Below are 23,118 nucleotides of genomic sequence, written 5' to 3'. Positions count from 1 at the left end.
ATGTGCTCTTTGAATGTCCTTCTGTCTAACTCCCTCCTCTCCACACAGGGAGATGTTCTTTACTACTATGGAAAGCCATCTTCTGCGCTGCAAAGTGTTAGAGATCATATTCCTCCACAGCTGTGAGACGCCCACCCGGCTTCCCTTGTCTCTGGCCCAGGCCCTCTATTTTCTGAACAACTCCACATCACTGCTCAAGTGTCAGGTACTTTCCTTTCTGCTTTAGCTCCTTGCCCAGAGCACTTCCCCTAATCCTGTTGTTTGGGCATCATGGAAGAGCTTTGGAAACTATGCTGTAACTGGGACCTTTAACTGGGCAAGCATTCATTACCTGCTGCTTTTACTATCTCTGCAGTCAGATAAAGCCCAGTGGCAGACATGGGATGAGCTGGTTGAGCATCTGCAGTTCCTGCTGTCCAGTTATCAGCATGTGCTGAGAGGTAAGGGGTACTTGCTCACAAGGAGGTCCTGTGAGAAGTCTCACAGTGACGTTATATAAAGGACAGTTTCTCAGATCATTCTCACTTGTTGGTGACACTGGTGTAATCCCAGCACCCAGGAAGCTGAGGCAGAAGGATGAAGAGTTGAAGGCTACATAGTAATAGTGTGTCTCAAAAAAAGTAATAATACTACCAGCTGGAAAGATGGCTTAATGATTAAGAGCACTTGCTGTTCCTATAGAGGACCCAGGTTCATTCCTAGATCCCACATGGTAACTAACAACTGTAACTCCAATTCCAGGACACCCAGTGCCCTCTTCTGTCTTCCATAGGTATAGCACATATGTAGTAATAGAGATGCAAGCAAAACATCCGTGCATAAAATAAAAATAATTTTTTTTAACTTTTAAAAATAGAAACGAGCCGAGCGTTGGTGGCTTTAACCCCAGCACTCGGGAGGCAGAGCCAGGAGGATTTCTGTGAGTTTGAGGCCAGCCTGGGATACAGAGCAAGATCCAGGAAAGGCACCAAAACTACACAGAGCAACCCTCCCTGTCTCAGGGAGGGGTGGGGGATAGAAATAAGAAGCCAGGTGGTATAATCGGACATTCCTTGTCCTGACCTCCTGCTCCCAAATACCTGGCAGCTGCTTCCCAAATTACCACACAGAGGCTTATATTAATTATAAATGCTCAGTGATAGCTCAGGCTTGTTACTAACTAGCTCTTACAACTTAAATTAACCCATTTCTATTAATCTTTGTATTGCCACATGGCTCATGGCTTTCCTGTCCTCTAGCATGTCTTGCTTCCTGGGCAGCTGGCTGGCATCTTCCCTGACTCTGCCCTCCTTCTTCCCATCCTTCTTAGTTTGGCTTACCTGCCTAACTTCCTGCCCAGCTACCAGCCTGTCAACTTTTTATTAACCAATGAGAGTAATACATATTCATAGTGTAGAAAGGGTTGTTCCACATCAGGTGGTGCATACCTTTAATCCCACACTCAGGAGGCAGAGGCAGGTGGATCTCTGTGAATTAGAGGCTAGCCTGGTCTACAGAGTGAGTTCTAGGACAGTTAGGGCTACACAGTGAAACCTTCTCTCAAAAAACCAATAATAGTAACAAAATCAAAAATTTAAAGCATTATTCCTTGATTACAAGTACAGGGAGCACAGCTGGAATCACTGATGAGAAAAGTTCTTATTTTGTTACAGCTGATGGTAATACAGTGGACCTCCTAGTTCTGAGGTTCTGTAGATAAGCAAAACCATCCTATCATGAGAACCCTGGTGGCTTCTCCAGCACCTTTGTTGAGTCAGTTATTCACAGACTAGCAATATTATAAACAGCTGTCAGTAAAGTACAAATATAGAGCATATCTGCAGCAAGATGGACATACATCTTTAAAATGGATGCGATTGTAGCTCAGGATTAGAGCATTTGCCTTGAATGTGTGAGTCCCTGGGTTCAATCCCCAGTGCTGCGGACAGGGAAACCTTAAAGTCTATGAAATAGTGCTGTTCAGAGTTCCTGGGAGAGTTAGACTGGATAGCATGCAGGCTGCACATGCTGGCAAGGATCATGGTTGAATAACTTCATCAAGAAAGAATGATTTCATTAGGGATTATTGAGGACCTTGGTAAAGCTGAAGAAATGGCAAATTAATAAATGATTAGAAAGACTAAGACTATAGCTCAGTTGGCTGAGTACTTTCCAAGCATTCATGAAGCCCTGGGTTCAGTCCCAATACGGCATAAACTAGCATTCAGTTGGAGAATTCTAGGAGAATCAGAAATTCAAGGTTACCTTTGGCTACTTAGCAAGTTAAGGCCAGCCTGCGATACAGACTTTGTCGCTAAGAAAGTTTGTAAACACAGTACTAAGTACAGAGATTTTTTTTTCTTTTTTGAGATTGGACTTTGTTTTGTATTTCAGGATGGTCTGAGACCTACTATGTATCCCAGGTTCTCCTACCTCAAGCTCCCCAGGTGCTAGGTTTACAGGAGTACACCACCACGACTGACAAAAAATAGTGACATCACAGGGGAGAAACGGGGGCATTTCCCCTGGACATGTTGGATGGAGAACACAGCCTCACATGCTGTTCTTCACATAGCCTGGCTGTCCTAGTCAGGGTTTCTGTTGCTGGGATAGAACTCCATGACCAATAGCAGCTTGGGGAGGAAAGGGCTGATTTCACTTATGCCTCCTATCACAGTCCATCATCCAGGGGAACTGGGAAGCAGGAACTGAAGCAGAGGTCATGGAGGAGTGCTGCTGCTGCTGTTGACTGTCATGCTCCCCTACCTTACTCAGCCTCCCCCAACCACCAGAGTTTCTCTGTGTAACAGCCCTGGCTGTCCTGGAACTCTGCTTTGTAGACCAGACTGGCCTCTAATTTAGACCCACCTGCACGTGCTGGGATTAGAGGTGTGTGGCACCATACCCGGCTTCACCCTGCATCCTCATAACACCCAGGAACCTGCCTAGTGCTGGCATCACCCACATGGTCACTGAAGAAAATACCCTACAGTCCAATCTTATAGAGGCATTTTCTCAATTCAGAGCCCCTCCTCCCAAATCAAGTTGATTTTAAACTTGCTGGGACAGAGACCATTTATAAATGAATGGCCTGTCCCTTTCTTTCAAAACTACTGTTCTCAACTAAAGAGCAGCTAAAGCGTGTAAGTGCTAAATATAACATGTGATCCTAGACAGGATTCTAAATTAGAAGAAAAGGTGGCATTGGAGGGCTGAGGATCAGCAATAAAGCGCTGGCCTAGCACATGAAAGGCCATGTGTTCAGTCCCAGGACTGCAAAAATGAAGGGTACAGCTGGGGAATCTGAAGTGTTGATATTGTGTTGATATTGTTTATTCTTATTACACCAGGTTACAATAGTAAATGTCCTTGATCTTGGGAAATACATGCTGCATTATTGATCATGGTATCTGTAGATTATCCTCACATAGTAATGAGGAAATTTTACTTGCCCATGCTTATGTTGAGGTTGACTTTAACTCAGTGATGTCATATAGAAAGTAAAGAGACCTCATGACCTGCTTAGCCCTGGAAACAAGAATGCTGTGCAGGACGTTCTTTAAATACTAGCACTAACTTAAAGTCTGTCTCTAGCCCAAGCTGGCCCTGAACTCATGGCCATCCTCCTGCCTTGGCCTCCTAAATCCTGGACTATAGGGTGAGCTACATATAGGCTTCTAGGTTCACTTCTTCTCTACAATGCTGGTGATCTGTAACTTAGAATTGATTATTCTTGTATGAGAAAAAGTAGTAAATTTTCTCACCAGTATCTGAATTTCAGCCTGCCTGTCTGGGGGCAGACAAGTCTTTTCTGTTTCATACTCTTACATCTAAAACTTCAGAGGTCTGGGGTTGTGGTGCTAGGGAGTAAACCCAAGCCTCCTGCATGCTAGATAAGCACCTTCCACTTAACTGTACCCCAGACCTTATAACTAGATGTCAAAGGGTGCAGTTTCAGGCCACAGTACACAGCTGCATAGAGTGTGCATTTTTTAGCACCCTCAATGAAAGGCACACCCAAACACACACACTAAATAGTTTAAAAAAAAAAATTAATCACATGAATTTTTCCCTAAGTGGTTTTTTTTGTTGTTGTTGTTGTTTTTTGGTTTTTGGTTTTTTTTTCCTTTTCAGAGCTTGAGGACCGAACCCAGGGCCGTGCGATTGCTAGGCAAGCGCTCTACCACTGAGCTAAATTCCCCAAACCCCTAAGTGGTTATTATAGTTTTATTTAGTACAGAGTTATTACTGTTTAAGTCAAATGAAAGAAACTAGAATATTTTTAATATGTAAAGTTTCTTGGAGAGGTTGCTCAGTAGGTACGACCATTTACTGCTCTTCCAGAACTGCAGTTCAGTTCACAGCACCTCCATCAGGCAGCTCAAAACTGTAACTCCACTTGAATGTGATGTCCTTCTGGCCTCTGGGCACCTGCACACACATGGCACACATACAATAAATATCTTTTAGGGTTTGGGTTTTGGTTTTTTGGAGACAGGGTCTATTTAGTCATGACTGCTTTACCCAGCAACATTTTTCTTGACAATCAGTGTTGAGCCAAGAACACTAATCTTCAGGAAATGGAGTTCCCACAGTAACTCACATGACCTTTTGACTTGTCTCCTAATAGCCAGGAGCCAGGCCTTGCTTATAAAATTGGACTTTTAACTTTTAAATCCCCGGGAACAAAAGGCACTTGTTTGACCCCTTCCTTCTTGCAGAGCACCTACGGAGTTCAGTGATTGATCGGAAAGATTTGATCATCAAAAGAATCAAGCCCAAGCCCCAGCAAGGAGATGACATCACGGTGGTGGACGTGGAAAAGCAGATTGAGGCCTTCCGCAGCCGCCTGATCCACATACTAGGAGAACCTCTAGTCCCCCAGCTCCAAGACAAAGTGCATTTGTTGAAGCTGCTGCTCTTCTATGCTGCCGACTTGAACCCCGACACAGAGCCTGCCCCACAGCACTGAGGCAGCCAGACTTCTAAGCATTGAGTACCAAGAATACCTCCTGACTGTCGCCAGCTACTTAGAAGCTCTGAAGTACAAACAGTAGTTAAGAATATCATAGGACCAAACCTATCTTATTTATCTGTAGGCTGTACTCACTTTGAAACTCTTCAGTGTATCTTTTTTTATAATCCTTATCCTAGCCTATTCAAATGTGGCTTAAATATACAATGTGTATATATTTTTTATTAAATTATTTATCTATGCTTTGGAAACAGGCAATACGATATGCACTATATGTCCAACATTTCCATTCAAGATGTGAAAGACCCCCTTCTGCTGAGCAATCTCCATCAGTGTTACATCAGTCAAGGTACTGATCACCTGTTTCTGGAAAGACAGTTTTTCCTGAATAGAGCACATTCTATATTAGACTTTTCATATTGCCTATGAATATGACTGTGGCCAGTTAATCATATTGCCTATGAATATGACTGTAGCCAGTTAATTAAAGCTAAGATAACAAAACAGGCAAAGAAAGAAAGGATAGAGCCTGTTAATGAAACACATGATGTCAGAAAGATACAACAAAAGGCACTAAGTTTACAACGCTCTGGCTCTACTACAGGGCAGGCAGAATGGACGAGAGACCCAGGTTTGAGAAAGTAGTAAAGATTTTTATTGTCAATACAAGATAACACAAATAAATTAATTTTTACAACAATCTTAGACTCCAGAGCCTCTCTGTGAGGTTAGCTCATTATGTAAACAGACTAATAGCTAAAATGATCTAGCAAGCAAATGTGACAGTGTGCAAGACCAACAGACCTGTGAATAATGAGAATCCTTTCCTCAGTAAGATGTGTTACTGAACATGTGAGGCTAACTTGGTGGAAAATGCTCTCAAGGTTATCACAATAAGGTGACACCAAGTTCAGATGAACCTGAAGACTATAATCCAATTGTACCTATCTTTAACAAAAGCTTGAGCTGGGTGTGGTGGTATACACCTCTAATCTCAGCACTGGAGGCAGGGGCAGGTAGATCTTCTCTGAGTCTACTGAGTGAGTTCCAGCCTAGCCAATAGTAAGACCCTACCTCAAAAACCAAAACACACACAACTTAAAAAAAAAAAAAAGCTTAGGATTCAGAAACTAGGGGTAAAAATCAGTGGTAGAGCACTTGCCTAGCATGAGCAAGACCCAGTAAGGGAAGGGGGAAAAGGAGTCATTTATCAGCATGAAACCAGTAGGCTCAATTAGGAGCTCAATTAATTTCATGTTAAAGTGCAAAAGACGCCATGCGAGACTAGTGTTTGTTCTGTGACACAGCAGATAGACAACCTTCCAGCTGCAGGGCCAGGACAAAGTGTACACTGGACTAATCAGGAAAAAGAACCTGTGGTTCAACCTAGAGAGCCAGGGTCCTGCCAAGTGTGGTCATAAGCTATACCCAGCTCTCAGACAAGTCCAGGCCCACTCACAAGGGTAAAGCATGTCAGGAAGCCATGGCTGTCCAAATGAGTTGGTGGGCACCTCTATCATGATTTGTAACTGCTCATGTTGATAGTTTTGGAAGCACACCAGCACTATTTACCTAAGAAAGCAAGGGTCAAATTCTCCTCTGGGATAAATGATTTAAAAAAAAAAAAAAATGAGGTCCCCACTCAGCACCACTGACATTTCCCACCAACCTGAAAGCAGTGCAAAATGGTTTCTCTCACACAAGGACAATGTGCACAATGTCACTCCAGCCTCCAGTTAACTACATCACTCCTATGTCAGAGCCCAGGGAAAGTTGCAGACCCTGGACAGAAAGCATTCTAGAAGCCAGTGGGTGTGAGCACATTCAGGTCACGGGGTTTGAGATTATGGGTTCGAGGTGGTGGTTTCTTCACTTCTACCACTGGGATATCCATCTTAGGCGGCTTGAAGGTTGCTGGATCATCACCTACTCGTGTGGCTTGAGCACGCATTAGCTCCATAGGAGAGGGTTTCGGGGCACCTTTGTAAGCCTGGACAGCAAAACCTGCCAAGGAAAAGCAAATGATTACAGCCCCCAGCACACACAGCAGCCAGGGCCTCGCTGCTCTTTCTGAAGGAGCTGCCTTACCAGAGTCAGATCTCTGCAGGGGCCTCGGTCCAAAGAGGCTCCACTTTTCTGCTGAGTTCTTGTCATTCCCACTCCCAGGATCCATGGTGTGAGAATTTGGGCCAGGTAAGGCTGTGGAGGAACCAGAGGGGAACCAGCCTCTGGAACAGAGAAGTAAATAGATATTTCTGAATGGCCTCTTCCGTGTCACAAGAAGTGTCTTCCACCAAAGCAACAAGAAACCACAGGCTGGAGGCCAGCACCATCTCAGCACTGGCTTTCCTGAAGGAAGGACTCACCTGGACTTCTGCTTGGGAGATGAGTGGGGGGTGCTGCTCGGAGTGGACTGGGCTGATGCAGGATGCTTCTCTTCTTTTGTTGTCTCTCCACTCTGCAGCTTTAGTTTCTGTTCAGATGGCAAGAAGAGACTTTTCAGAGGAGAGCAGACACGAAGCAGTGCAGTCTGGGCAGAAGCCCTCGGATACACACCCTAACTTCAGCGATTTTGTTTCTTCTACACTGGATGGACACCATGTTCCTATGGAGCTGTGCTCTAGAGCACCTCACACTCCTGCACTAGAACTTATGTGTCCAAAAAAGCCAAGTCGTTCAGGGAAAGAGGCACCAAGCTGCAAACCTCTTAGGTCTGGCCTTCAATTCTCCTGACTTTCAGTACAACACCTGCTCTGCTCAGGCTTTCAAATTAAGACGCAGGCTTGCTGTCCTCTTTAGCGAAATGTTTCCTCCAAGAAACCTACCTCATTCTCCCTCCTCTCCCATAACCAACCACCTCCACAGCATTGTTAAAATACTATAGGTCTAAGACTATACTAGAGAGCTATAGGTCTAAGTTGAAGCTCCAGAGTAGCAAGCAGGTCTGTCCTCCATGAGGGCTACACCTCTGCTGGACCCAAGCTGACTTTCAACACATCAGTTTGTGTAAGCTGACAATCTGTTACACGATGAATGGCAAAAACTGAGCACCAGAAACATCTGTCTTGTCTAAGCTCAAATGGACACCAGTTCAACACTGACTTCTCACAGCAGTGCCTTTTAAACTTAGCCTGCAGATTCATCTGGACTACTCATTCCACATGCAGCCCATCCATGGTGTCCTGCATCTTCCCCACCCCCACATACACACACCGGACACCATCTCCTGGTGCTTTTTAGGTTCTTCCTATGCCCAAAGGAACTTGCCATGGCTACTTGGATTTTTGTTTGTTCATTTGTTTTTGGTTTTTTTGAGACAGGACTTCTCTGTGTAGCCTTGGCTGTCCTAAAACTCAGAGATCCACCTGCCTCTGCCTCCTGAGTTCTGAGTTCTAGAATTAAAGGCATGTGCCACACTGCCCAGCCTTTTCTTTCTTTAAAAAAAAAAAAACAAATAATATGCCGGGCAGTGGTGGCGCACACCTTTAATCCCAGCACTCAGGAGGCAGAGCCAGGCAGATCTCTGTGAGTTCAAGGCCAGCCTGGGCTACAGAGCGAGATCCAGGAAAGGCGCAAAGCTACACAGAGAAACCCTGTCTCGAAAAAACAAAAAACAAAAAGATGTTTATATATATATGTGTGTGTATGTATATACGCACACATACATATTTATGTATATGTATATGGGTTGTTTTGTTGTTTTAGACAGGGTTTCTCTTTATAACAGCCCAGGTTGTCCTGGAATTCACTCGGTAGACCAGCCTAGCCTCAAACTCACAAAGACTCACCTGCCTCTGCCTCCCAGTGCTGGGATTAAAGGCGTACATGAGTGTTTGCCTGCATGTGTGTATGTACTGGGGGGGTGCACACAGGGTAGGAATGCATAAGGAGGTCATCTTCCCATCACTAATCAAAAGCCACTCACTGGGGTTGGGGAGTTAGCTCAGTGGTAGAGCGCTTGCCTAGGCCCTGGGTTTGGTCCTCAGCTCCAGGGGAAAAAAAAAAGCCACTCACCTTGTTGGTTTGGGCTTTTTTTTTTTTTTTTTTAGAAAGGTCTCCCTATGTAAGCTCTGGCTGTCCTGGAACTCACTATGTAAACCAGGCTAGCCTTGATCTCACAGAAACCTGCCCGCCTTCCTCTGCCTCTGAGTGCTGGAAGGAAAGGCATGAATCACTAGGTCTCTCACCACTGTAGTTTGTTTGTTTTGAGATCGTATCTCACTGGAATCTGGAGCTGATTAGATTAGGCTGGCTAGCAGCCAACTCTAGGAATACGCCTATCTTTATTTACCTCCCTAGCACTGAGGCAGCCAGCATGGACCACCATATCTGGCTTTAAACATGGTTTCTAGGGACTGACACTCATGCTTCTGTAGCAAGCACCTTACTGATTTATCCCTCCAGTATCTCCTTTATTTACAAAACAGAATATAGTATCTATCACCAAGGATCAAAGATTATGTGAATTCGTAAGTCACAGAACACCATTCCATATGAAGTGGCCTCTCTAAAAGAACCATGTGAACCACAGTGAGAAGGCTCAGTGAGTAAACACACTTGCTGCCAGGCTGACAACGATGTCTGATCCCTAGACCTACAGGGTGGAGGGAAAGAATCAACTTCTGCAAGTTTTTTCTGACCTCCACATGTTCCATGGCATGAATTAACCACACACACACACACACACACACACACACAAAATAAATGAATAAATAAATGTAAAAAAAAAATTTTTAAGGAAGTCACTGAAACATTTCAACACAGCCAGGCATAGCGACATACCAGGAATCGCAGCATTTGAGAGGCTGAGACAGGAAAACCATGACTTTGAGGCCCGCCTTAACTACACAGAAAGATGCATCTCAAAAAAAGTAGAGGCTGGGCGGTGGTGGCGCACGCCTTTAATCCCAGCACTTGGGAGGCAGAGCCAGGCGGATCTCTGTGAGTTTGAGGCCGGCCTGGGCTACCAAGTGAGTTCCAGGAAAGGCGCAAAGCTACACAGAGAAACCCTGTCTCGAAAAACAAAAACAAAAAAAAAGTAGAGGAAGGGGCTGGAGAGATGGCTCAGCAGTTAAGAGCACTGGCTGCTCTTCCCGAGGACCCGAGTTTGGTTCCCAGCACCCACATGGTAGCTCACAACTGTCTGTAACTCCAGTTCCAGATCTGATGCCCTCTTTTAGCCTCTGCAGATACCAGATTCCAAAGTGGTACACAGACACACATGTAGACAAATCACCCATACACAGAAAAATCCATAAAACAAAAAACAAGGGGGTGAGGGGCTGGAGATGTATCTCAGTGGTAGAATACTTTGCAGTGCGCATGAAGCTCTGGGTTCAATATCTGGTAGCACAAAGAAAAAAATTGTTTGTTTGGTTTGGTTTTTGTGGTTTTCCGAGACAGGGTTTCAATTTCTCTGGGTAACAGCCTTGGCTGTCCCGGAACTTGCTTAGTAGACTGTAGGAGCCCACAGAGATTTTCTAGCGAGATCTGAGCTTGCTTTCTTTACACAGCAGGACTATATCAGGGGATGGACTGACCACGTGCATGGTTACCAGGTGTTTGGGATGGTCTGCACTTGGCTGTGCTGAGGGGAGGATTTTGCTTCACCCCTTGGCATTCCTTTAAAAGCCCCTTAGTAGAGACAGAAGGGGCCCGTGGGTTTTGATCCAGGCCCTCCCGAGGCTATCTTGTGTTTCTGTCTGTCTCCTCTATATTTCTATCTACATCTCTTATCCCTCACTCCTCAAGAGTCCTTGGGGTAAATAAATGTGGGAGCTGGCCCCCCACAGTAGACCAGGCTGGCCTCAAACTCAGAGATCCACCTGCCTCTACCTCTTGAGTTCTAGGATTAAAGGTGTGCACCACTATGCCTGGCCACAAAGAAAAATTTTAACCATCATTAAATAAACCCTCATCAAAATAATCTCTGCACCCCCAAGACAGAGTTTTTCAAAGTAGTCCTAGCTAGCCTGGAATTCAATATGCAAAACCAAGCTGGCCTCGAACCCACAGATTGCCTGCATCTGCCTCCCAAATCCTGGGATTAAAGACGTGTGCCACTACACCTAGCTCCTGAATTTAATTTTTAAAAAGTTAAGTATAAGCTGGGCATGATGGCACATACCTATAACCTCAATACTTGGGAGGCAGAGGCAAGAGGATCACAAGTTCAAGGCTAGCCTGAGTTTTTTGTTTGTGTGAAACAGGATCTCACTATGTAGCCCTGGCTAGCCTGGAAAACCCCACACTCACACCCCCACACTCACATATACACTGTGATTAAAAGAATATGCTACTACTGGCTGCTCTTCCAGAAGTCCTGAGTTCAATTCCCAGCAACCACATTGTGGCTCACAACCATCTGTAATGAGATATGGTGCCCTCTCCTGGCATGCAGGCAGAACACTGTATACATAATAAATAAATAAATCTTAAAAAAAAAAAAAAAAGAATATGCTACTATACTAGCCTAGGCTTATATGTAAAGATCCTATCTCTAAGTAAACAGAATGATATTATCCAGCTGAACTATCAACTCTTAGAACTGTGGGATTCTCCTCTCACTCATCACAGCCAACCACTCTGGCATATAAAATAGTCCACAGTTCACAGAGTTTTCATACATGTCACATATAAGCAAAACATGCCCTAAATTTACAGACAAGCAAGCATAATATCCGCAGCTAAGACCTCCAGGCTTTAGGAGGACAGTCCTGGTCCCTTTGCCATTATCTTCTTGTCACTTGACTCAGCTGCCCAATAGCTAAGCTGTAAACTTCTAATCTGTAGCCGTATTTCAAGCCATGAATGGTTGTGGTTGCTTACATGGAGGGCTTCTGCCACTCGGAGGTACTTGGTCTCCTCAGTGGTGAGGCCCTTATGAGGTGTATAGCCAGCATCTCTCAGTCCTGCTTGTTGCTCAAAACGCTGGATGCTCTCCTGAGTCTGTTCTGAAAAGAAAGAACAGTCACGCTCAACTCCTAACAAGTCACAAACCAGGCGGGACAAAAGTATCTGCTGTTCTTCCTGGAAGCAAGAGGCCACACTGACTAGTGGAAAGTAAGGGTGCCCAAACAGGCACTGACATGGTAATTCTGATCCCTCGGAAGCCAGCCTTCCCTCACAGCACACTAAAAGCAGGTTGCCCTAAAGGGATGCTGGATGCATTACCTCCTCTCACTCAGACTCCGGAACACCTTCATATTCAGCAACAGCAAGCAGAGGTACCTGGCATCCAGAATTCCCAAATCACTAAGCTCCCTAAGAGACTTACCACTTGCACAGAAGCTTTGCCAAAGGGCAGCAGGTCATGTTCCTGCCAGCTGGCACCAAGGTACCAGTCAGATTCATAGCACAACCACCTGCCTTGAACTAGCCCAGGCCTATAGACGCCGTGTTTCTTATGTATGATCTGCCTGTTGCTGTTCCTGGCCTAGCCAACAATGTTCTTTCAGCTTGGTTTATTATTTCACAAGTCACTTACTGTGAAATGAACAAGAGATAATCTTTTTTCTTAAGCTACAAACCTTGAACACTACACCTGAGCATGGCAGCTGTGAACAGTCCCCACACCAGGTGGACTTTAGGATCTAGACATTCCACTCCTTTATGTTACAGGTGTGTTGCCTGCCTGTATATCTGTGTACGGCGTGCATGCCTGGTGCCCTCAGAAGCCACAACAGCTGTGCTTTCTAATGCCAGAATAGTCAAACTACAGAATACAACTAGCAGTTACTGCTTCAGACGGTGGAGTCACAGAGAAACAGAGTGGGTTTGGACTCTCTGAGGCAACTTTCTAGAAGTGACCAAAACAAACTGATGCCCTCCTGGAGAAGAAAGTAAAGAGCTTTGACATAAAAAGAGCCAACCAAGGAGAACCTCTGCGCACCTCAGCCTGGGGCAGGTATTATTGCTGACATGCAGAGCCAAGTACTGAATAATTAACTTCTCACAACAACTAGAATGGCCCTTGAGAAGGAAGAAGCTTAGGTAACTTGTGATAGAAGTTTAAAAAGAGGAGCTGGAGAGATGGCTCAGTGATTAAATCACTTCCAGAGGACCCAATTTCAGATTTCAGCACCCACATTGGGTGGCTCACAACCGTCTATAGCTCCAGGGGATCTGATACCTTCTGGCCTCCTCACCACCTCCAAACACTCTCAAGCACACATACTATACACATAAATAAATTTGTTGTTGTTGTTGTTGTTGTTGTTTTGTTTTTTTCGAGACAGGGTTTCTCTGTGTAGCTTTGCGCCTTTTCCTGGAACTCACTTGGTAGCCCAGGCTGGCCTCAAACTCACAGAGATCCACCTGGCTCTGCCTCCCAAGTGCTGGGATTAAAGGCGTGCACCACCACTGCCCGGCAAATTTTTTTAAGAAAAGTAAGTTAAAAAAAAAAAAAAAAAGCTCTCATCAAGCCTCATTAGGGCCATCAATAACACATTCTAAAAAACTAAAGAAACTGAAGCATGGGGCAGGAGAGATGGCTCAGAGGATAAGAGCACTGACTGCTCTTCCAGAGGTCCTGAGTTCAATTCCCAGCAACCACATAGTGGCTCACAACCATCTGTAATGAGATCTGGTGCCCTCTTCTGGCCTGCAGTCATACATGCTGTATACATAATAAATAAATAAACCTTTAAAAAAAGGAAAGAAACTGAAGCACCAAACCTGGTCTTCTTCCTGGTGGACCTACATGTACAAGGTCTTGGTCAGCACTATCAAAAATTTGTGAAAATATGTATAAATTATTTATAAATGCATATGTAAATTTTTCTAAAGTAGCTGGGTACAGTAGTGCATGACCAATACCAGCCCTCACAAACACTAAGGCAGGAGGACTGCTTTGAGTTTGAAGCCAATGAGTACATAGTAAGATCCTGTCTCAAAACCAAACAAACGTGTAGCAGTGCATGGCCAGAGGGCTGCCCTCCAGTGTGCCACCTTCTCTAGCAACACACCTAGGCCTGTAATAGTAATGGATCCAAAGTTCCTGCTAATGAACTCTAACCTTAACATCAACCTGCCAGCTAGATCCCCGATTTCAGAAAGTGAGGTGCCCAATCTAGTGTTAAGTGGCCACTGGTCACTACAGGAAAACCAGACTATATCAAGCAACCGCAGGGCTCTATCTAAGCCAATGGGTGCTTAACAGTCAGTACATCTTCCTCCTTGACGAAATTCAGAGCCAGTCAGATGTGGGCCCTCCGAAAGCAGGTCTGAGCATCATCTACAGCTGAGGCTCAAGCTCTCCCTCCCTCAATTTACTCTGCTGAGACTGAAGGGCGGGTGCTTGTAGCATGAATCTTAAAGGTACTTATTAATAAAATCAAATCTGAGGCCAGTTATTGGGGTGAATGCTGGAAGATCAGAGAAGCAGAACAAGCCACAGCTTCCTCACCTCGCCAATTCCTCAGGTGATCCTGTTTCCTCAAACTGGATTCCTCTCAGCTGAACTGCTCAAAAGCCTGAATGGTTAACCAGCCAAATGCTTCTAGTTTCTGGTCTTCACGCCTTATATATCTTTCTGTTTTTGCCATCACTCCCTGGGATTAAAGGCTCACTTCTTGGGATTAAAGGCGTGAGTCACCATGCCTGGCTGTTTCCAATGTGGCCTTGAACTCACAGAGATCCAGAGGATTTTTGCCTCTGGAATGCTAGGATTAAAGGCGTGTGCTACCACTGCCTAACCTGTTTAATATTGTGGCTTATTCTTACCCAGATAAGTTTATTAGGGTGCACAATATTTTGGGGAACACAATACCACCACAGGCGCTTACTTGTGATCAGGGAATTCATGATGACATGGGTAGCTTTAGCCTTCACCACAGGAGCCTTGTCTGAATTGTCAGTGGCTGTTGATGGAATCACAGCAAGGGAAGAGACACTGGCCACTCCTTCCTCTGTCTGTTCAAGAGAGGTAAGGGAAGCAGGTGAGGGGGGCCACACACCTAAACTTACTTCTTTAGAGAAAGAGTTACAAGAATATGTAACCTCTAAGGGAAGACAGAGCTGAAAGGGACAGCAGCAACCTCCACTGGCCCACAGTGACAACAGGAAAGGACTTCAGGAGAAGAGCCTGGAATCACACTGGCCTAACTTTCCAGTCTGTCTAACCTAAGACTGCAGATGCAGAATGGGCGTGATGGCACACACACGGAATCCCAGTGCTGGAGGCTGAAGCAGGACTGGTGTGGGTTCAAGTCTAGTCTGGCCTACACAGTGAGTTCAAGGCAAGGATGGAATACCTACCAAAACCCTGTCTCCAAAACTGAGGAAAAATTAATGAGGGGAAGAGGAAAGAAAGGACACACAAGGGAACAGAAACAAAATGGAGACACCTCTTACAAAGCACTAACCATATGCCAAGTACTAAGTCTTAGTCAGCCCGAGCGGAACATTCCCTCAGGCTTGGCCACGTATCAGTGACCTGAGTACTGACCAAATACATTTCAGGCCTGCTTGGCAGGTCTAGGCTGTCAGAGGTGAGACACAAGGACTCCATCTGCAGGACCAAATAAACAGAGTATGGTGACACCCAGCACCGTGGAGGCTAAAGACTGCCATGAGTTCAAGGCCAAACCTGGACTACATAATGAGATCCTGTGTCAAAAGAAAAAAGAATTTGTTTCTAGCCCAGCATGTGTGAAACCCTGGGTTCTATCCCCAGCACCACAGAAAATAATAATAATATTTTCACATAAAACTTGTGTTTCTAACTTGTGTGCCACACCGCCTGGCTTCCCAGTCTTTACAACATTTTCTCTTCAACAGCTACCTGATTCAGACTACAGCTGACAACCGACTAAGGAGCTCTCCACAGGGTCTTGGCAAGAAGTCCCCGTTCTGCAAGTGTAACAAGGTAAACAGAAAGCACTCATCAGAAAGGAGAGCACAGACAGCCCTCGGTCAGCTCAGCCACCCACCCACCAAGTCTTTAAGACTATTACTCCCTCACCACCTCTAAGACAAAGAATTCCCTGCTCTCAGACAGAGAGGCACTGCACTTGGGGCTTAAACTGTCCAAGTCAATCCACTTGGGATCCATTCCAGGTCTGCTTTAAGCAGCCCCTCACTGCATGCTTCCTCTGAGGCCTCCAGCTGAAGCTGCAGGTAAAATGGCTTTCTCTGAGCTTCTTGGAGGCCTGGTTTACTCAGGCAGTAGGATGATCTTTCTTGTATTCCGGGGATGGAATCAGGTGAGAGGCATAGGCTTCAGCAGCACAGTGCACACAGTGGCCTGGGGCTGACCTGCCCTGAGTGCAGATGGAGCTGTGTAGGAGGCTGAGGAGAGGTGCTGTGCTCCCTGCCAGCAAGGGAAAGGCACACAAGCACAGCAAGAACACAGCAGCTGTTCAAGAGACCTGTGCTATGCCAATCACAAAACCAACCTGTTAAGGCTCTTTTGGACTCTATGACAAACCTTCGGCTTAATACTGCAACAGATTACAGGCTGAGTGAGCATCACTATCCAAAAACTAAACTCTCAAAGTGACCAAAGATCTGAAGCCATTTTCACACTGCCATGACACCACAAGAGGAAGTAAAACACCTCACAAACTTCATTTTGTACATAAAATAAATGACTACATAAGAGTAATCAGGCTATGGGTAGGAGGTATGTATACAACATAAATTAATTTCATATTTAGACTTGGGTCCTATTCCCTCAACTAGCTCATTATGTCTATGCAAATATCCCAATAATTCTATGGCTAGATAACAGACGGTACAAAGAGGAAAGCAGGATTCATCAGAACTCAGGCATTGAGAGGTTCTGGAGTTTGGCTTTTTAGTTGGGAAGTAGAGTCCAGAAGACTCTCATGCAAGTGACACTACTGTTCAAGTTTTGAATTTTTTAAAAACCACAAATAACGTACAAAGAGAACAACTGCTGCCCGATTTTGTAGGGAGAGAATCACCGAAGGCTTCTGAAGCAGGAGGAGAACAAAGGGGGTAAGTTTGCCAGAAGCCGTCAGCAGGGTAAGATACCTTGTCAAGATGCTGATACTTGCGCTCGGGAATCACTGGCTTCCAGGGGATGCTGCCCATGTCCGATGGAGGAGGAGTCATGGGCGCAGGGTCCTCCAGGGCATCATCATAGCTGAATGCCCGGCGGCACATCCCGATGGGCAGGGACATCTTGCCTAGAGGCCCACTGGGCGCAAGAGCTAAGAACAGAGACACCTGTCAATATGGGATACCAACTGCACATACTAGTGGCTTTAAGTTAATCTGTGGACAAGAAAGTTGTGAAACTTAAGGCCAGTTTGTATGCAACTAACCCATTCCAAGGAGAGTAATACAGGGCCAATTGCCTTCTTTCTCCACTACACTCCAGAGCCTCCACTACACCCAGCAACACTGTTCTCTCTCACCCCTCCTTTCTCAGGTAGGGTCTTGCTATGGAGTCCTGACTACCTGGGACTCACCGTGTAGTTTGCACAGCTGGCCTCAAATTCTGTTAGTCCTCCTACCTCAGCTCTTCCCAAGTGCTGGGACCACAGGCACACACACCACACCAGGCCCTAACCCACTTTTATAGACTAAAGAATCTTAGGCTCAATTTAAATTTACCTGTGCAAAGTCTCAACTTCAAAGCACAATTTCCAGTCCAAATGCAAACCTGTCCCATTTCAAAGCCTGGATACTAAACTCTTCAGTCACACAGGACTAAGGAGACTATAAAGAGACTAAAGGTATCTTCTCTCATTTTTCCCCTCGCTCCACAGCCTGTCACTGTCTCATCTGACGAGGCAACTAAACCCTAGTGGTGAACGAATTTGCCTCAGTTCATAGAGAAAATGGCTGGCTGAGGTCTGACCACACCTATGACAAGCCCTCCGCCGCCTTTCCTGTCTCCTTCACAAAGAGAACTACAAGCAGCAGTGGTCTGTGGTCTGGCACCACCTCTAGCTCCAGTGTTCTGAGACTTAAACATTTCCATCAAAGACAATACAGACAGGCACTCTGTTCAACACTACCAGCTTGATCCTGCCATTCCTGTCCACAGGACTGACGGCCAGAATGTCCAGCTGTGACGCAGGCATCATGCTTCAAGGGCACTCTCAGCTGTGCCAGAGCAGAGAGCAAGGTTCATTTTGTTTGGTTTACTGATCCAGAACCTTCCTCAAAGTGGTAGTTTCCTGTTACATCATCATATCCTTCAAGATACCAACCTGCCTGGCAGCCACTTAAACAGCAAAGGGACCCAGAGCTACCATGTGACTATTAACTAATATTAAGAACTACTAACAAGCCGGGCAGTGGTGGCGCACGCCTTTAATCCCAGCACTCGGGAGGCAGAGGCAGGCGGATCTCTGTGAGTTCGAGGCCAGCCTGGTCTCCAAAGCGAGTTCCAGGAAAGGCGCAAAACTACACAGAGAAACCCTGTCTCGAAAAACCAAAAAAAAAAAAAAAAAAGAACTACTAACAAACCCAAGAGATTACTGGTTGCCAAAGGCCAGGAAGAGAGGGCAATGAGGTATAACTCTTAATGGGACCAAAGTCTTTCTGAGAGAATGAAAATGCTCTGTAAGTAGATTAATCTGATGGATGCACAACCTTAAGAACACACCAACCATTAAATTACCCACTTTAGGTGGGTGAATTTACAGTATGTGCATTGTATCTCAACTAAAACAGACACACAAATAAAAATTACCAGGCACTGACATCCCTCCTTGTAGCTAATCCTCAGTAAACAAGTTTTCTCCCTATTCCCAGATTGGGAAACTGGTACAGAACATAAGCAGTATCATACAGCTAGCAAGTGTGCAGTAGACACTGAAGCCAGGGCCCCCAAGCTTCCATGCTCCAAAGCACTAGCCTAATGAGTGCACCGCCACAGCTCCGCACGGTTACCGTGAGTTTACAGCAATGTGGTATGAATGGAAGACACACGTAATGGGAGAGACAAAGATGTTAGGACACACAGAGGGAGCTTCCATTAACCTGCCTAACTGGGGAGCAATTTCAAAACCATGTTTAAGACTTCTCCCAATGGCTTCATTAAAACAAAGACATAAAGCCAGCTAACCTCTACTAGGAAAAATGTTCCTACAAAGAGATCAAAAACTTTTTGAGCCAGAAGTGGTGCACGTGCATTTAATCCCAGCACTCAGAAGGCAGAGGCAGTAGCACCTCTGTGAGTTCCAGGACAGCCAGGCCTAAACAGAGTTCCAAAACAGCAAGAACTACAAACTACACAGAGAGAAAAAAAAACAAAAAAAAAAATTGTTTAATCTTCACACTAGATGGGCAGGCAAGACAATCTACACTCCTGAGAATCAAGGACTCGGCGATTCAGACTGATTTAAAAATCACCTTCCTTTCTGGTAACAGTCCACGGAGAAATCAATGACTTCAGTAACCCAGACAGCACTGTGCAACACAAACCAAGAACATACTAAACGTTGATGCAAACATTTTTACAACTAAGGTAGATGTAACAATGATTGTACCTTTTGCCCAGCCCTCTCCATCCTAGGGTAATTTAATCATGCTGATATACCCTACAAACACACTGTTAATTCTTCTCCTTTGGCATAAATAATGTATTTGTCATACACTTAAGGGCAGCGCTCGAAGTTTAGATCTGGGCATGGCTGGGAGGGTAATGAGATAATACTAAAATGAGGACAATCTATTTCCCTAGCGGCAAAAAGGAACCATTAATATGTGATTTGGAGAAAATAAGTTTAGATCAGTAAGTGCAAAACAGATTTAACCAAAAAAAAAAACTCAGTTTACCAGGCACTTCTGGTTGTCTTGAAGCCATTGAAAGATTAGGATCCAGGCGCTTTCTCTACACAGAATTCGGAGTTGAGTCCCTGCCACCTAATAAAAATAAGGGCATTTTCTTATGCTGAACAGCAGAGGATCACTCCAGTGCTGTTCTGTTGACAGACACACAGCGATTTATGGCTTGTTAACAAGGTTGAAACATACATATACTACAACCAATGTGTGACAAACACACCCCAAAAGGGTAAAGTTCAAGGTTCACCGTATCCATTGGCTCATCTTAATAACACCTGAGAGGGTAAAGACAAGACACAGTGAAGACACCTTACCACAGTGAAATGATGCTGGACTATGCTGACAGACAGATGGTAATGAGGAGCATTGCCCAGCTGCTGCAAATTAGCAAAGCTTCCGAGGAAGAGTCCATCCAGAGGTTCTAATAACAATAAACAACCGGGGTTGATACAGCGCTCCCAAGTCCACCAAATGATGCCCTGTACATGCCCCACTATCAGCTTCACAAGCCATTTTAGCATTTCCGCTAGACAGAAACGGGCTATGAAACAGAGAACAATTCGCTATTACTAACGCCGGCTAAGAGTAATCGCACCTTACAGAAAACTCGTCTTTAAAACCCCTTGCGACGCACTGCACAGCAGGCATTACTGACCCGAATTTTTGTTCAAGTTCACAGGGGCCACTCACCGCAGCCTAGAGGGCATCCGCAAGACAAACACACGCCCTTCCCTCTCCCCCAGCGACCCCAAGCCCACGTCTCTCCTTCAGGGGGTACAAAACAAAGCCTCTGGATTGTACACGCCTGGCCAGACCCTTCCACGGTCCCACCCCTCGAGGCCAGGCCCGTGGGTGCGCGGCGCGCGTGTACGGAGGCTCACTGGGGATCGCCGAGGGACTCGGGGTTCCCACCCGGCCGGAGGCCGCGGCGCCCGGAGGCTCAGACTGTCCCCAGCGGCGCCAGGCCGCGATCTGTCACCTGCTCGCCCGCCGCCTGCGGCCCGAACTCCGGCACTAAAGAGGTTCCGAGGCTCCAGATGGCCCAAGAGGCTGCGGAGCTGAGCAGAGAAAAGCCATCGTGAAAGCTCCCCGACGGAGGACTGCAGCCTGCCGGCAGCTGAACCACAGCCCAGACCGAGACCCCAGCACGTCACGCGAGACTTGACTCGCAGATTCGCGGGGCACGCCGGGAGTTGTAGTCCACGATCTGGGATCATCACCATCACCACCTTCATCTACCCTCTAGGTTGGACTCTAAAGGGTAATTCCACGGGGTTCCCGGAGGGAGGGTTACCTGTTACCAGCACTTTCTCTGCTCCTGTAATCCCAGCACTTGGAGGCTGAGACAGGAGCGTGGTGGGAGGTGGGATGAGAGGAGAGGGAAAAAGAATGAAGATAGATGGAGATGGTTCAGCAGTTAAAGAGTTAAATCCTGCACTTGTGGAGGACCTGAGTTTGGTTCTAGCACCCACTTTCGGGATCTCACTACCTCCTGTAACTACAGCTCCACGAGATCTGCCGCCCTCTTCTGGCTTCCGAGGACACTACATGCACACGCTCATTCCCACACAACGTAATACATATAAAAATAAAATCAATCTTTTAAAAAAGGCGATGGAGACAACACAGTAAATATACCATAAAATCAAAGCCAAAAAGCTCACAACAAACTTCCCTGGGCTTGTGGCCCTGTCACCGTTTCCCGTCCCCTCTCTGTCTTGTCGAGGTCTGTCCATAAACCATACATACCCCCATCCCACCCACAGTAGGTCTAATAATGTTAATCGTTTCAGTTAATAGAGCGTACCACAACCTTGCCTCCTCAGCGCCATACAGATGTCTCAAAAAAAAAAAAAAATCTGCTCCTGAGAAAAAGCTGAAAACATCTACCTTCAATTCTGCTCCAAGTCCAAGGTTTGCAGTCACCTCTGGGGGAAGGAATGGTTGTTGAAGGAAGGGAAATCTTACATCCAGAGTCCAGCATTAGACTTTGCCTGCCTTCTGTTAGGACCATGAGTGCACCAGGAATTAAGGTCTTCTGTAAATTCTATACTTGGTTTGTGAATACCACAATTGAGTTGCACTGTGACTTTTGGGAAAATATACCCAATTTTTTTTAACTCTTGCCCTTTTCTACTGCTAGGGAGGAGTACACATCACTATTAAGTTTCAAACCCGGAACAAAAGGCTGAGGTGCCTATTTAACATATCAAAGGGGACCTGGCCTCCGGTTTCTCCCAACATCCCTCAGTCCCTACCCATTAAAGGGTATTATAGCAGGAATCTTAAAGAGTCTTATTAATAAAATCAAACCTGAGGCCAGTCATTGCGGTGAACGCTGGAAGATCAGAGAGACAGAACAAGCCACAGCTAACCTCACCTGGCCAACTTCTCAGCTGATCTTGTTTCTTCAGACTGGAAGCCTCTGTGTCCTCATCTCCGAACGGCTCTCAGCTGAACTGTGCTGCTCAAAACCTAAAAGCTTAACCAGCCAAAATTCTAGTTTCTGGTCCTCACGCCTTATATACCTTTCTGCTTTCTACCACCACTCCCTGGGATTAAAGGCTTGCTTTCTGGGATTAAAGGCGTGAGTCACCATGCTTGGCTGTATCCTTGAACACATGGATTTCTGCCTCTAAAATGCTAAGATTAAAGGTGTGTGTGCCACCATTTTCTAGCCTTTGTATCTAGTGGCTGTTCTGTCTCTGACCCCAGATAAGTTTATTAGGGTGCACAATATTTTGGGGAACACAATACCACCACAGGGTATGGCCAGCCTCTACCCTGAACTCTCCAGTCCAGGAGCTGGGCTGCCCTTTACCCAGAGGCTCTTCCCTATATAATCCAGACATTTTTATTACCCACCTCTTTTGTACCTTTGGCCTCCTGGCTGCTATACCCCTCTCTCCACCTGACCTAGCTCAGCCTGGCTATATCCACTCTGAACATCCCAGATGTCTCTGCCTCTGCCTGTGCTCTTGCTTTTATCTACAGTAAACTTTCTCCTCAACCATACCTAGGAGCAGTCATATCCTTTTCTTTCCTTTTTATTTCTTTTTTTCATTCAATCACAAATCACAGAAAGGTTAAAATGGGGACTGGGGAGAAGACTTGGTGATTAAAAGTCCTTCCAGGCCGGGCGGTGGTGGCGCACACCTTTAATCCCAGCACTTGGGAGGCAGAGCCAGGTGGATCTCTGTGAGTTCGAGGCCAGCCTGGGCTACCAAGTGAGTTCCAGGAAAGGTGCAAAGCTACACAGAGAAACTCTGTCTCGAAAAACCAAAAAAAAAAAAAAGAGTCCTTCCAGAGGACCCAGGTTCAATTCCCAGCACCCACATGGCAGCTCACAAGTGTCTGTAACTCCAATTCAAGGGGATCCGACACCCTCTTATGGCCTC

The 23,118-nt window shown here is 45.8% G+C and overlaps 2 protein-coding genes across 4 annotated transcripts in view; one reads left to right on the top strand and one right to left on the bottom strand.

Annotated features, from left to right (window-relative positions):
• Positions 1–5,183, top strand: part of Simc1 (SUMO interacting motifs containing 1) — a 35,600-nt gene extending 30,417 nt beyond the window's left edge. For both annotated transcript variants that reach the window (XM_059262922.1, XM_059262921.1), the window contains 3 exons: positions 49–205; positions 356–440; positions 4,701–5,183. In XM_059262922.1, the coding sequence (XP_059118905.1) occupies positions 49–205; positions 356–440; positions 4,701–4,951 (493 nt within the window). In that variant the 3' untranslated portion in view covers positions 4,952–5,183. The remainder of the gene's footprint in view (positions 1–48; positions 206–355; positions 441–4,700) is intronic.
• A 403-nt stretch (positions 5,184–5,586) lies between these two features.
• Kiaa1191 (KIAA1191 ortholog) lies at positions 5,587–20,855 on the bottom strand. Of its 2 annotated transcripts, XM_059262919.1 has the most exons (9): positions 20,700–20,855; positions 20,035–20,141; positions 19,712–19,798; positions 16,952–17,130; positions 14,740–14,866; positions 11,783–11,907; positions 7,321–7,427; positions 7,043–7,182; positions 5,587–6,958 (listed from the first exon to the last, which is right to left on the bottom strand). In XM_059262919.1, the coding sequence occupies exons 3-9, from the start codon at positions 19,737–19,739 to the stop codon at positions 6,753–6,755; spliced, it is 912 nt and encodes a 303-aa protein (XP_059118902.1). In that variant the 5' UTR covers positions 19,740–19,798; positions 20,035–20,141; positions 20,700–20,855; the 3' UTR covers positions 5,587–6,752. The 2 variants fall into 2 exon arrangements, with proteins under 2 accessions (XP_059118902.1, XP_059118903.1); XM_059262920.1 differs by lacking the exons at positions 19,712–19,798; positions 20,035–20,141.
• Between the last annotated feature and the right edge of the window lie 2,263 nt (positions 20,856–23,118).

This window comes from Peromyscus eremicus, chromosome 5 (genome assembly GCF_949786415.1).
Source record: "Peromyscus eremicus chromosome 5, PerEre_H2_v1, whole genome shotgun sequence".
NCBI lineage: Eukaryota > Metazoa > Chordata > Mammalia > Rodentia > Cricetidae > Peromyscus > Peromyscus eremicus.
Note: the sequence above shows the minus strand (reverse complement) of the source record. Positions and strands in the feature narration are given on the sequence as shown.